This window comes from Heptranchias perlo, chromosome 23, assembly GCF_035084215.1.
Source record: "Heptranchias perlo isolate sHepPer1 chromosome 23, sHepPer1.hap1, whole genome shotgun sequence".
Taxonomy (NCBI): domain Eukaryota; kingdom Metazoa; phylum Chordata; class Chondrichthyes; order Hexanchiformes; family Hexanchidae; genus Heptranchias; species Heptranchias perlo.
The window spans coordinates 16,086,450-16,102,005 of record NC_090347.1 but is presented as its reverse complement, the minus strand read 5'-3'; the positions used below and the strand labels follow the sequence as shown (position 1 = coordinate 16,102,005).

At 40.2% G+C, this 15,556-nt stretch overlaps 2 protein-coding genes across 5 annotated transcripts in view; both read left to right on the top strand.

Annotated features, from left to right (window-relative positions):
- The window catches only part of LOC137341114 (transmembrane channel-like protein 7), a 39,427-nt gene extending 29,687 nt beyond the window's left edge, over window positions 1-9,740 (top strand). The window contains exons 14-16 of the mRNA XM_068004046.1: window positions 1,593-1,748; window positions 5,149-5,227; window positions 6,503-9,740. Of these exons, the coding sequence (XP_067860147.1) occupies window positions 1,593-1,748; window positions 5,149-5,227; window positions 6,503-6,688 (421 nt within the window). The 3' untranslated portion in view covers window positions 6,689-9,740. The remainder of the gene's footprint in view (window positions 1-1,592; window positions 1,749-5,148; window positions 5,228-6,502) is intronic.
- Window positions 9,741-10,352: 612 nt separating this feature from the next.
- Window positions 10,353-15,556, top strand: part of LOC137341113 (E3 ubiquitin-protein ligase rnf213-alpha-like) — a 143,142-nt gene continuing 137,938 nt past the window's right edge. For 3 of the 4 annotated variants that reach the window (XM_068004043.1, XM_068004044.1, XM_068004041.1), the window contains exon 1: window positions 10,401-10,550. The gene's annotated coding sequence lies outside the window, so the exon portion shown is untranslated. Of the gene's footprint in view, window positions 10,551-15,556 lie in introns of all 4 variants that reach the window. The other variant, XM_068004045.1, reaches the window with a different exon arrangement.

Genomic DNA, 15,556 nt, shown 5'->3' with positions numbered 1-15,556 from the left:
GCGATGGAATAAGAAGAATGTTTTCTCCAACGTAAGGTCACATTGTATTATCACCTCCCTGGTCACAGTCACATGAGGGAGTTAGCATTCAGGCTTAATAAAGGAGCAGGCTAGTTTGCAGAGAATCAAGTTAGCCCTCTTTTTAGCTGGGCTGCACGATTTTTGCTTCAACAGCCAAAGCAAATAACTGTTCACAAAATAATACTGGCTGAGAGGTTAGCAGCAACAGAATTCAAATGCAACAATGAACAGTTAAAAAGACCAGAAAGACTTCTGACACTGGCTTAGCATGACTTTTCTAAAAATACTAACAAACAAGGAAAAATCAGCAATGTTCAGGCACTTACCTCGTCTTCTGCATACATTGTTTTTAAACGAATACCAACTCAAACTTGATTGTTGCAACAACAACAACAATTTGCATTTATATAGCGCCTTTAACATAGTAAAACGTCCCGAGATGCTTCACAGGAGCGATTATCAAAAGTTTGATACTGAGCCATATAAGGAGATATTAGGACAGGTGACCAAAAGCTTGGTCAAAGAGATAGGTTTTAAGGAGCATCTTAAAGGAGGAGAGGTAGAGAGGCAGCAGGCCATGTTTCTGCATTGGTCAGTGAGTCAGTAACTAGAGAGAATAATTTTAAAAATGAAAGAAGTTAGGAGACATTTCTTAAGCAGACGGTTATTCAGATATGTAATGTCCAACCAGAAACAGTGGTGGAAGCAGAATCCATAATAGCTTTTAAAAGGAAGGTGAATAAATATTTGAAAAACAATTTTTAAAAAAAAGGTATGGGAAAAGGGCAAGGGAAGGGGACTAAGTTGCTCTTTCAGGTACAATGGGCCAAATGGCCCCCTTCTTTGTTGCAACTTTCTATGATTCTATGTACAGATATTGCATTAACAGGCATTTAAAAATCCAGCCAGAACTTGAGAGAAATCACAATTGTTTAAACTTGAGTTACTGCTAGAACCATAAAATAATTTAGAAACCTATAATCTTTCACTTCATGGAACACCAAGGGTTCCTAATCCCATCACAATTTATTTGCAGCTCATCCTGGTAATTATCTAGAAATTCTCACAATTATAGTCTTATATAAATGCCTTCTGTAAATTTACACTTTCCTGGAGGGTGGAACGTTCTGTTATTTAACTGCAACTATGTCCCTCAACCATCGTCCAATTAAAATACACATTGATCCAACAATATGGTGACCGATCCAAATGCTTGCAGTGGGAAAACATGTCTCAATTTTCTCCCCCACCCCATCCCGCCCTTCTGCTTTCTCCCTTCTCTCTCTCGAAGTAGCAATTCATCCTGGGGTATATTGACGTGGTCGCTAGCAGTCCTTTTTTTGCCTTATCCACGTGATCATCTTTCACAGCAAGCCTAAATGTTTGTGTGTCAGGAGGCTTTTCAATCATGAGTGTTTCAAGGGTTAAATGAGCTGAATGCTATAACCACTTATACACAACTTGTGGCTGATGTTCTCACATGCGCTGTTGGTACTGATAGTATTTGTTCAAACCAAGGAGCAGGTTTATACCACTGAAAAGGCTGAATGTAACTACTGATTCTCCCTTAGGGTCCATCCATCCATGTCATGTGGTCCATTTCGACAGTATGAATCAGCCTGGGGAATTATTCCAGAAGTAGTGTCAACACTTCCATCAGCAGCTCAGAACTTGCTGAACTACATTATATCAGAAGCCTTTATCTTGTTGCTGATCACTGTTTTATGGTAAGAACTGCAACAGATTACTAAAGAGAAATTTAAGGTTAAGGAACAAGGTTTATAATTTGACATATTAATCCATGAATAGAAAAGTGAGTGGTCTAATAGGGATTTGTGACACTCCTTTTTGATGGTACAGTGCAATTTCACGAAACATAAGACACAATTTAATCATTTTAATGCAACCTCTGGGCTATATATGTAAAAGTAATCTTACAAATACTTGTGCTTATAGGAACAAGAGTAGGCCATTCAGCCCCACGAACCTGCTCTGCCATTCAATGAGACCATGACTGATCTGTAGCCCAACTCCATTCACCCACCCCGGCTCTCTATCCCCCAATACCGCTGGCCACCAAAAATCAATCGATTTCAGATTTAAAATGATTAATTGAGCTAACATCTATTGCCCCTTGTTGGAGAGAGTGCCACACATCCACCACTCTTTGTGTGCAAAAGTGTTCCCTAACTTCTCTCCTGAATGGCTTAGCTCTGATTTTAAGGTTATGTCTCCTTGTCCTCGTCTTCCCCACCAGCAGAAAAAAGTTTCTCTTTATCTACCCCACCAATTCCCTTCAAAATCCTAAAAACCTCAATCAAATCGCCCTTTAACCTTCTATATTCCAGGGAATACAAGCCCAGCCCATGCAACCTCCTCACCAAATCCAACCCCCAGAGCCCTGGTAACATTCTGCTGAATCTGCACTGCACTCCTTCCACGGCCAATATATCCTTTCTGAGGTGCGGAGCCCAGAATTGTACACAATACTCCATATGTGATCTAACCAGGGCTTTGAATGGCTGTAGTAAAACTTCCTCCCCTCTATATTCCAGCCCTCCAGTTTTAAAGGCCAACATTCCATTAGCCTTATTGATTACTTTTTGTGGCCGACGACTACATTTTAGTGATCTGTGTACATGGGCCCCTAAATCTCTTTGGACCACCACTGTTCCTAGCTTTTCACCATTTAAAAAATACTCTGATCTATCCGTTTTGGTCCAAAATCCATAGAGAAAAACAACCTATAACTGGTTCATTTAGACAACCAGTGAACAGATTAATACCTGCAAGAGTAAAGACATCATCAATAATCTGCAACATTAAATGAAAAATTATAAATTAAACCAAATTACTGTACTAGTTAATAACAACATACCTCTGCAGAAACAAATAAAAAAGACTTTAAAAAAACTATACTTTATTAGAATATGTAATCAAGAGAATTAAATTGCTTCTTTGTGCAATTGCTCACATAATCCAAATAAGTTGCTTTGAACAGTCATCAGATGGCTATTCTCCGATGCTATGGTTTACTGACCATTTTAAGAATAATCTACATTAGAAACTAAAAATGGAAGTTCTTTACTCGATTGAAGAGCTATCCAGTCAGGGTAAGACCAAGCCAGCTGAAACATGTTGTACCTTCATCTTTCCTGTTATGATTCAAGTTCCCAGCACTCTTATGTATGCTTAAAGCAATAAGATAGCTCCAAGGGCAGGAATGTGCCTCCTATGATCCAAAACTTACAAATCTTGTGCATAAATTGAATGGGTTACCATGTCAGATGACTAGGTATTACCCTTTTTTCAAAATACACTCTGGAAAGATACATAGGATACCCATCATATTCTCCTGATCCCTCCAATAAGTGGGTAAACCATCACACTGACAAATCAGATATTTCAGGCTAAACTACAAATTAATATTCACTGTTAAGATGGAAATTTATATAGAGCCAAATATATCACAAGATAAAGTAATAATATAGTATTTAAGTCTCACCAATCTTCCGAATCTATTTTCTGAAACCAAAATAGCAAAGCATTTTGAAACTCTTAAGAGTCCACTGAGTCCTTTAATTGAATATTTTGTTACTGTAAACATGAGTGCTTTAGCTGCATGAAGTTCTACCTTAATGCCATGACGTAACTCCAGTTCAGCTGCAAAAACTGTAGATATAACGTAAAGCTGCAATAAGTATATGTGATCTATGCAGCTTCTTATACTTCAATTCAAAGGCAGACCTTTTACGCTGAATATGAGGAAATTCCCAAGTCCTGACTCTACAGCTTGATGATCAGTATCTTTATCGCCTGGTGGGGATCTAATGTGTTGTTTACCAATTCAAACCTGAAAGAAACCAGATTGAATTTTCATCTGCAGTGACTCTTTTCGGAGCAAACATAGAAAATGTAACCTCATTTAACCTTGTATACTTGCTATACCTGCAGGCACTCAAGGCAAGTGCAAAGGAAATGCAATCAGAAACAACAGCCTTTACTCCAATTTAAAAATCCCACTACCCTGGCAATGCCTTGCTACAATTTCCTATGCAAAGATTTAATATAGACATATTTCATAACATAATGCAGGATGGAGCCCATGTCTGTCACATTCCCATAAAATGCCTTATTGGAACTGGGTGGTGCAATTAATTAGTGCACGATCTTTTTTTCCCCTCTGGGACCTGAGTTTGAATCCAACCAGGCTGATGACAGGGAATGGTCTTATAGTGTTAACAGCATAAGACCTACACGGACAAAGTTTGTATAGTCTCAATCCAGCTCATGAGACAACATAAAAACTGTGTGGTACACAGTAGCATGCTTACCTGCCCCAGCTTTAACTATATTAGTGTTGAATGTTTGGCCATCAACAAGGAAACACTGAATCTGCGGAGTAGTTGTTGCATAATACAGTAATTAAGGATCAAGTTTTGATAACAGTGTTCATAGTTTTGTTCAATTAGTGTGTGTCTTTTGGTAGTTTTGGTCATGAATAAACCAAGGGTCGAAAACCTGCATGGTAACTAACTATAGGAACATAGGAATTGCTAGATGAAAAAAGATCAAGGTCCATCTAGTTCACCTTCTAATTCTAACTCTTCTGGCTGTCCTTAGAGTGTACAGCACCATCACTGCATCTTTTACATTTATCACAGTGAATAGGTGGTGTAAACCTTTGAAAAGAAGGTGGTTGCAACTAAAATAAATGACTGCACTGTGTAATGTTTTGTGACTGCTACAATTGTTGAAGTGACAACATGCTCTTGATCTTATTTTTAAAAATCTATAATTTAAGCTTCATTGATTTTTAACTTTTTATGAAAGTATAAACATGAATTAATGAGAATATCAATGTACCATGTATTTCCTGTGTACTAAATCAAGAAAAAGAGAAAGGGAGATGGATGGACTGTGTGTTCTCAAATGTCATTCCCTTCATGGATGTAACTTAAATAATATATTAAAATGGCAAAGACTTCATTACCCTTACAAATCTTTGCTCATACATACAGAAGTTACTTTTGAGAACTTCCAATTTTCTTAGACATTACATGTGGAAGATACATATATATTTTGCATAAATATTGTAATACTTCTCCATTTTTTTCTTGGCAACAGTATTGTGCTGACAACTTTTGCTTCTTTGGTTCGGGCTAACAGAAGCACTATTACCCAACTGAAAAAGCATTTAGTCCTGGTAAGTTCTGAAGCCTTTTGGTGCATTGACAATACTGTATTAAATCGAGGCAGAATTTTTCAGGTTTACTCGCCCTTCTATTGAACCATATCATACTGTTATAAACTTAACACCATAAAAGGTAGATTCACATTTAGAAAAATGTTATTGAAAGTGGCCATACTCTAAAAAGCCACTATGGAATTGATAATGGTGGAGATGTTTGAAAATTGATTTCAGTTTGCCAAAGAAAAGTAAATCTAAAAGAGGATTTTATTTTAAATGAGCTCAAAGGTTTTTTTAACCTTCAGACTGGTTGCAGTCTGGCGATATGCTTCAAGCCACACAATATATACACTACTTGTTGCTGGCCAGTGAAATATGAACACAGTACTATAATGATAATAGGAGTCTGTGCGCAGGATTAGAAGTAGATTGCCTGTCAATTTTTTTACCAGAAAGGATGTGGTCTATGGTTGGAGGAGACATAAAGAGAAAAGGAAAGATATTTTGAAATGGTACAAAGAAAAACATCAGTCCATCCCAACCAAAACTTTATGCTTTACAGGATTGGTTGCCCACTCCAAGCTCCTGGACTGAGGAGAAGTTGCCTGGAGGGGATAAGTAGAACCATCCTGGTGATAAAAGAGGCAGAGTGCCCTCAGAGCAGTGTGAACAAAAAAGGAGTGTGCATAAGAACTAATTATGTTTCTATCTCCATTGTAACTTGAGTAACTTGCGCTTAAAATTTAGATTCAAGTCCAATGACTGAATTTATCCAATGTACTTATTTAGAGACTCTTTCTCCCGAGTGTGTTGATATTCTGTTTGCAAGCTATAGATATGTGCTATCGCTCCTGAAAAATATCAACTTGAGATTTGTGTTAATTTTCTCTCTCAGATAGGTGAAGAGCTGGGAACTGAGGAAGGCCACCATGTTTTGTTAACATATGTGCTGCACAAAGAAATATGTGTAATATGAAACACTCTCACAGCAAGAGATTGATGAGTCTTTATTCTCCAGAAAGTCCATCGTTCGAGATATTTTTATACTGACGTGAAAACTGTTGAACTTTTGCATAAGTGACTTGATTATTGCAACATTTGACATTTCAAAATGATATTTGGCATGGAGTAAAAATAACTTAAATTGTTTTCGGCCACTTATTTTAAGCAAATCAATGCAGATTTTCTCAGCTTCACTGCACCGAATGACCTGCTAGTGGTTTTTAACTTCCCTCTATAAACTCCGTAGTTTGCAAAATTTGAATAATTCTGAACCATTTGTTTTACTAGGCAGGAAAAGATAAACGATATTTGGTGAAAATACTATCGACACATTCTCAGCATCCAAGAGATGGTCAGGACAGTTCTTCCGAAAATGACCACGATAACTCCATATCGACAGCCGGGCTTGAACCATTCAACAGTGGGACTCCTTCAAGGAGAAAATCAGTGCGGTGTCTGTTTCAAGAGAAGTAGCACAATTGAGTGAAGGGCAAATATTATTCAGTATTTTCCATCTTTTACGAAAAGAATCAATAATGTTTGTCAGACACTTAACCTTTGATATTTGCTGAAAAAGGGAGCCCTGTAAATTTCAAATGGTTGTGCACATTTTCTTTCCTGTATTTTATTCTTTTGATGTTAGCTACCCATTTTTGTATGTAATGTGTTGTAAATAATAAATTCTGACAGCAGTAAAATGCAACACCTTCCAAGGAAGGGGGAATAAATACTTTGATTACAAATCCAAAATGATATTCACAGAATAAATACATTGCATTCAACAGAATACAAAACAATTTAATTAAACGTGATGCAGAATCCCAATAAAAGACCCAAAGTCTGCTGAGGTAGCATAGTATATTCACAAAATGAGTTTAAAATAGATAAAGTGGAGCCTGTTGTTGGGATGTCCTATTTTACACAACTTGTCTCAGCTAAAAACGAATACTTGAGGTTCCATTGCCATAGTATCACAGTGTGCTACAGCACAGTAGGAGGCCATTTGGCTCATTGTGCCTGTGCTGGCTTTTTGAAAGAGCTATCCAATTAGTTCCACTCCCCTGCTCTTTCCCCATAGCCCTGTAATTTTTTCCCCTTCAAGTATTTATCCAATTTCCTTTTGAAAGTTACGATTGAATCTGCTTCCACCACCCTTTCAGGCAGTGCATTCCAGATCATTACAACACACTGCATTAAAAAAAATGTTTCCTCGTGACGCCTCTGGTTCCTTTGCCAATCACCTTAATTCTGTGTCCTCTGATTCCTGACCCTTCTGCCACTGGAAACAGTTTCTCCTTATTTACTCTGTCAAAACTTTTCATGATTTTGAACACCTCTATCAAGTCTCCTCTTAACCCTCTCTGCTCGAAGAACAGCCCCAGCTTCTCCAGTCTCTCCACATAACTGAACCCCTCATCCCTGGTACCATTTTAATAAATGCCTTCTGCACCCTCTCTAAGGCCTTCACATCCTTCCTAAAGTGTGGTGCCCAGAATTGAACACAATACTCCAGCTGAGGCCTAACCAGTACTTTATAAAGGTTTAGCATAACTTCCTTGCTATTAATAAAGCCCAGGATCCCACATGCTTTTTTAACAGCCTTCTCAACTTGTCCTGCCACCTTCAAAGATTGTGTATGTGCAACCCAGGTCTCTCTGTTCCTATATCCCTTTTAAAATTGACCATTTAATTTATATTGCCTCTCCTCATTCTTCCTACCAAAACGTTCCACTTCACACTTCTCTGTGTTAAACTTCATCTGCCATGTGTCTGCCCATTTCACCAGTCTGTCCATGTCCTCCTGAAGTCTGTTACTATCCTTCACATTGTTTACTACATTCCCAAGTTTCCTGTCATCTGCAAACTTTGAAATTATACCCTGTATACCCAAGTCCAGGTCATTAATATATATCAAAAAGAGCAGTGGTCCTAATACTGATTCCTGGGGAACACCACTGTATACTTCCCTCCAGTCTGAAAAACAACCGTTCACCATTACTCTCTGCTTTCTGTCCCCTAGCTAATTTTGTATCCATGCTGCCACTGTCCCTTTAATCCCATGGGCTTTAGTTTTACTTACAGGTCTATTATGTGGTACTTTATCAAATACCTTTTGAAAGTCCATATACGCATCAACCGCACTACCCTCATCAACCCTCTCCGTTACTTCATCAAAGAACTCAATCAAGATGGTCAAACACGATTTTCCTTTAACAAATCTGTGCTGACTTTCATTTATCAGTCCATAATTTTCCAAGTGCCAATTAATTTTGTCACGGATTATTGTCTCCAAAAGTTTCCCCACCACCGATGTTAGGCTGACTGGCCTGTAATTGCTGGGTTTATCCCTCTCCACCTTTTTGAACAGGGGTGTAACATTTGCAATCCTCCAGTCCTCTGGCATGCCCCCATATCTAAGGAGGATTGGAAGATTGTGGCCAGAGCCTCTGCAATTTCCACCTTTACTTCCCTCAGTAACCTAGGGTGCATCCCATTTGGACCGGGTGACTTTTCTACTTTGAGTACTGTCAACCTTTTAAGTACTTCCTCTTTATTTTTATCCTATCCAATATCGCTACTACCTTCTCCTTTAATGCCCATCGAGTCCGCGCCGGCTCTATGGTGGATTCGGTTTGCTTTCTGTTCAATTTGTGTCTAATGTCAAATTTTCCCATGTATGTACAGTTACTCCCCGCAATGCGAAATAAATTACCCAGGCAAGTCACAGTAAATTCATTGTGGACTGTTGAACTGCCTTCAACTTATGTTAAATGTTTGGTGTATTCTTGTTTGTTTCTGTCCTCTTTTCAATTGAGTTTATTTAATTTTTAAGAAATTTCTTGTGTTTTAAAATTCTTTATTCTGGAAGATGCCAAATGTGTGTAGTTGTCTTTTTCTCCTCCACCATTTCCAAAAGTACTGGCTGATAAATCTGGTATGGTTCCATGGGCACTGGGACTCTTAACGATGTCAGCCAGGTGGCCATTCTTCATATATGAACTGAGAGAGTCAGTGTCAGAAGGGCACTTGACCGTGGAGAGCATCGCATTCACTCTGTGGGGAAATGCCGGAGATATTCATATGACTGAGATTGATAACTAAGCGTTTGCAAAATGGTGTCAACAGATGTCTCACACTCGGTGATACTGCACAGTATCTACTGTACTTTAAAAGATGCATCATTAAAGTTGTAAGGTAACTTGCAATTACATTTTAGATGACAAAGCAAAGGGCAATGCAGGTGGAGAACGATATGCCCAATATGGCTGTTGTGGTCAGGTGATTCATGTTACAAAGAAGGTCTTTTAACATTTTCTCTGTTATGGAGGATGGTCAAAATCAATACATCATTGTGACAGTGAGGCTACTACTATTTTTCCATCTTTCATTTCTTTCCAGATCTAAGAGAAGTGCATTTCTATGCTAAGTGTCAATAGAAAGTTCAACTGTTAATAGTTGGAATTGAGGTACATTGATCAGTTGTATTTTAATTGCTTGATTAAAATGAAAAGTATGATTTCTGAAACCAATTGAATAAGAATGTCTGTGCTATTATATTTGCACTATTGTAAATAAGTACACTGTTGTCACAACTACCAAGGGATCGACTCGCGCAGGGTGTACTTTAGTGTAAAACTGATTTGTAACATACGTTCTGTGTATTTCCAGTATCTTTTTATTTCAGATTTGTACTTTTTCTTGCACTATATAAGAACTCGTTTTGTTTGTGTCAATTTTCGACTATACCGGCGTTTCTCCTCAAACCTCAATCACATCCACCGCCCCAATTTTGCAATTCTATTGCGAACTCGAAACACAACCTTAGTTCTGAAGACATGGGAAATCGAAACTTGCCCTCAGCTGACGCAGCCAATGCTCTTGCTTTAGGAATCGTGTCCGAATTTCCATTTTTCCTCAAATTAAAATAAATCGATGCAGACTAAATCAAAATAAATATAATTCGTGAGAATATTAATAAATACTGCAGCATATAATTTTTGTACATTCTGACCGTGTAAAGTAGGTTTTAAAGCTTAACTATGAATGTTTTGTTTCATTTTACCAACTGCTCTTAATTTGGAGACGTTTCCTGATAATTTCTCCGCCTTTCTCTGCCACGATTGGTGAATGTGCCAGCAGCCAACTGTTGTATGGTCGATTCTGGCATCAGTCAAACAAGACAATCCAATCGGGTTCACTAAAACAGGGGAGGTGGAAGTTAGGGTATAAATATAACCAGAAGGAAGAACCTGAGGTGGTGTTGTTTCCTTAAGTTAAGTCTTGGTAAGTATCTGAGTTGTTAAAGATAGCAACGAGTCGAGTCAACCAACACTTGGTGAGTAATATGTTGTTTTTTTTACTTGCCCAACGGAAACAGGAAAGTGTTCTATAATTCTTAAAAAAAACGTAAATACACATTTAGTGTTGAGTTTGAAAGGGCGAGTTTGGAAGAAGCGTGGGATGCATCTTACTGGAAAGGTTGGAGAACACAGGGAAACAATAAAAAATCATTTGGACAGGCAATATTTGAAAAGGACGAGGGCATATATCGAGAGTAAATAGAAATCTGCTGAATTTGGGCTATTTCGTTCATGCACAAAAATAATTCTCAATGTTGTATTACATAAACAAGTATAGATGGGCAGGTCGAATTGTTTGTCAGTGTGCTAATAACATGGCACCATTGCAGAATGCAAAGATGCAGATTCCATCATGCTTGTGATTTCTTTCCACAGGGAATTTCTAAACTCAAAGTGGTTCCAAATCAATGATTGCCAACCTTTTATAAAGGTGTGCCACATTGTGAAACTAGAATGTGCAGGGGTGCCACTTGCAGAATATTGTCATGCATAATAATGTTTTTAACTTGGCAATCTTAGCTGAATAAAACAGGTAATAATAATTCCAACAATTGTTATCGGGCCAATAATTATATAATGGTCACTAGGTATGCAAATTAAACATGGCAATCTTACATACTTAATGTGACTCATGAACTCGCTTGGAGCTTGGCCTTCGAGGCGTACAGCTCGCCAATCGAGTGATGCACTCGAAGCAAGGTGTCCTTCACATCCCAGGTCAGCAACCACCACCGTTCGCCCGCATTCGACCGGCCGCATGCCACTCTCCGGAGAGAGGCATGCCACTTGTGCCTGGGACTGGCTATCACTGTTCTAAATAGAGGTTTCCTGCATATAATGAGCAACGAAGAGAGAGAAAATGGAAGGATCAGTCACTAGGTTTTCAGACTTATTCATAATGCATCTCTGAGTGGCCATTTGTAAAGGGGTACGGATACAAGCTTGGAAAAAAGTTGTTTGTCCATCCTATTGACTAGAGAATGATGTATGGTGCAAAATGTAATTTAACACAACATAGAAAAAATTAAAATACAGCAAGCTAAATTCAAACCTCTGGGGCTCTTTGTTAAACATCGGCATGTTTGTGATATTAAACTGGTCTACTTTCACTTGATTGCCTTTAGACCCTCACGTACAGAGAGTTGCATTTTTGTTGAGTGCAGTGGGTGATTCTCAGATAAATCCATATGGAAAGCTGGCACTAATTGAAGCTCCAGTAACAAAAGGAGATGCAAGGATTTGTTGAAATTTTACTTTTACTTTTGTTTTCTGTGACCAAACCAGACATCTATTTTGAGTAATCTGGAAGTAATGATGTTGAGTTCAGTAGTGTACGTGAGGATGTTGACCAGTTGTACTGCTTTGACAGCTGCCTTCAGTGTGGCTAGTAATCAAGTACAAGTTTTTCTATTGATTTTGATATTTGCCAACAGAAGTGTAAATCGGCATTATATTCTCTACATTGTGGATAATGTTGCCGATGTTATCTATGTTGGAGCATTGCTATTGTATATTGAATGGATATCTGAAGGGACATGTTTCAATCCTGAAATCATCCTAAGCTCTCTGTCGTGAGCTCCAGGAGGTACAAGTGAATGAGTGAGGCAGCGTGTTTTTTGATATTTCTTTTCCTCCTTTGCTTGCTCTTTCCAGGAGTCAGGGAGCTCACTGTATGGGGAAATCACAAGAAGGAATTTTGTATCATAGGTGCAATATACCCATGGGCAAATCACACAGTATAATAGGAGAATTTATTCAGAAAAAATTCAAATTCCAAGACTTTATTTGCCTGCATCACGAGGCTTTCATTTCTAGCACCTTGATATACAGTGCCTGCGTGTGATCCATTTTCTGGTGATGTGAATTATAGGTTTAATTTATTTGTTTTTGTATTTTTATGTTGCAACACCCACATTTTGAAAATTTAAGATTTTGGCTTCAAAATCTGCATCAGTTGGCTGGTCATTATGATTAGCAGTGCCTTCAGACTGATCATGATTTATTATAGTTCAAATTATGCCATATCTTACAAGAGATACCTAAAGAGGAGGGTTCAGTTGCTTGAAGATCTGATTTCAGTCAAGATGGCTATAATTGCAACTCCTTTCATGGTTAAAATGGCATATCAGGCAGAGAGGGCACAGAAGACGAAAGTTTAGGTTTAACACCAAGGCTCAAATTCTCTTCCTCATAATTCCAAGTCCACATTTCATTGATGTTTACTTCACATTAAAGACAGTGTCATATTAATATTTGCAGAAATTGATCCCCAGCACAAAAGGCACCTTTGCTTGACCTAGATCGAAGTTCCATCATTGACTTGATGAATTGATAGTAGGGGTACAGTAGCATAGTCGTTATGTTACTGGACTAATAATCCAGAGGTGTGGACTAATAATCAGGAGTTATGAGTTCAAATCCTGCCACGGCAGCTGGGGAATTTAAATTTAATTAAATAAAATCTGGAATTAAAAAAAGTAATAAAAGTAATGGTAGCCATGAAACTACTGGATTGTCATAAAAACCCATCTGGTTCACTAATGCCCTTTAGGGAAGGAAACCTGCTGTCCTTACCTGGTCTGGCCTATATCTGACTCCAGAAGCAAAGCAATGTGGTTGATTCTGAAATGGCCTAACAAGCCACTCAGTTGGACAATCTCGCTTAAAAAAAGTCATAAGAATAAAACCAGACGGACAACTAGGTACCGGACACAACAAAGGCAAACCAAGCCCAGTCAACCCTGCAAAGTCCTCCTCACGAACATCTGGGGATTTGTGCCAAAATTGGAAGAGCTGTCCCACAGACGAGTCAAGCAACAGCCTGACATAGCCATACTCACAGAATCATACCTTTCAGCCAACATCCCAGACTCTTCTATCACCATCCCTGGGTATGTCCTGTCCCACCAGCAGGACAGACCGACGCGAGGTGGTGGTACAGTGAAATACAGTCAGGAGGGAGTGGCCCTGGGAGTCCTCGACATTGACTCCGGACCCCATGAAATCTCATGGCATCAGGTCAAACATGGGCAAGGAAACCTCCCACTGATTACCACCTACTGTCCTCCCTCAGCTGATGAATCAGTCCTCCTCCATGTTGAGCACCACTTGGAGGAAGCACTGAGGGTAGCAAGGGCACAGAATGTACTCTGGGTGGGGGACTTCAATGTCCATCACCAAGAGTGGCTCGGTAGCACCACCGGTGACCGAGCTGGCCGAGTCCTGAAGGACATAGCTGCCAGACTGGGCCTGCGGCAGGTGGTGAGCGAACCAACGCGAGGGAAAAACCAACTTGACCTCGTCCTCACCAATCTACCTGTTGCAGATGCATCTGTCCATGACAGTATTGGTAGGAGTGACCACCGCACAGTCCTCGTGGAGACGAAGTCCAGTCTTTGCACTGAGGACACCATCCATCGTGTTGTTTGGCACTATCACTGTGCTAAATGGGCTAGATTCAGAACAGATCTCGCAGCTCAAAACTGGGCATCCATGAGGTGCTGTGGGCCATCAGCAGCAGCAGAATTGTATTCCAGCACAATCTGTAACTTCATGGCCTGGCATATTCCTCACTCTACCATTACCAACAAACCAGGGGATCAACCCTGGTTCAATGAGGAGTGTAGAAGAGCATGCCAGGAGCAGCACCAGGTGTACTTCAAAATGAGGTGCCAACCTGGTGAAGCTACAACTCAGAACTACATGCATGCTAAACAGCAGAAACGACAGAGCTAAGCGATTCCACAACCAACGGATCAGATCAAAGCTCTGCAGTCCTGCCACATCCAGTCGTGAATGGTGGTGGACAATTAAACAACTAACGGGAGGAGGAGGCTTTGTAAACATCCCCATCCTCAATGATAGCAAAGTCCAGCACGTGAGTGCAACAGACAAGGCTGAAGCGTTTGCAACCATCTTCAGCCAGAAGTGCCGAGCGGATGATCCATCTCAGCCTCCTCCCGATATCCCCACCATCATGGAAGCCAGTCTTCAGCCAATTCGATTCACTCCACGTGATATCAAGAAACAGCTGAGTGCACTGGATACAGCAAAGGCTATGGGCCCCGACAACATCCCGGCTGCAGATTTGTGCTCCAGAACTAGCCGTGCATCTAACCAAACTGTTCCAGTACAGCTACAACACTGGCATCTACCCGACAATGTGGAAAATTGCCCAGGTATGTCCTGTCCACAAAAAGCAGGACAAATCCAATCCGACCAATTACCGCCCCATCAGTCTACTCTCAATCATCAGCAAAGTGATGGAAGGTGTCGTCGACAGTGCTATCAAGCGGCACTTCCTCACCAATAACCTGCTCACCGATGCTCAGTTTGGGTTCCGCCAGGACCACTCGGCTCCAGACCTCATTACAGCCTTGGTCCAAACATGGACAGAAGAGCTGAATTCTAGAGGTGTGAGTGTGACTGCCCTTGACATCAAGGCAGCATTTGACCGAGTGTGGCACCAAGGAGCCCTAGTAAAATTGAAGCCAATGGGAATCGGGGAAAACTCTCCAGTGGCTGGAGTCATACCAAGCACAAAGGAAGATGGTAGTAGTTGTTGGAGGCCAATCATCTCAGCCCCAGGACATTGCTGCAGGAGTTCCTCAGGGCAGTGTCCTTGGCCCAACCATCTTCAGCTGCTTCATCAATGACCTTCCCTCCATCACAAGGTCAGAAATGGGGATGTTCGCTGATGATTGCACAGTGTTCAGTTCCATTCGCAACCCCTCAGATAATGAAGCAGTCCGTGCCCGCATGCAGCAAGACCTGGACAACGTCCAGGCTTGGGCTGATAAGTGGCAAGTAACATTCGTGCCAGAAAAGTGCCAGGCAATGACCATCTCCAAGGAGAGAGAGTCTAACTACCTCCCCTTGACATTCAATGGCATTACCATCGCCGAATCCCCCACCATCAACACCCTGGGGGTCACCATTGACCAGAAGCTTAACTGGACCAGCCATATAAATATTGTGGCTA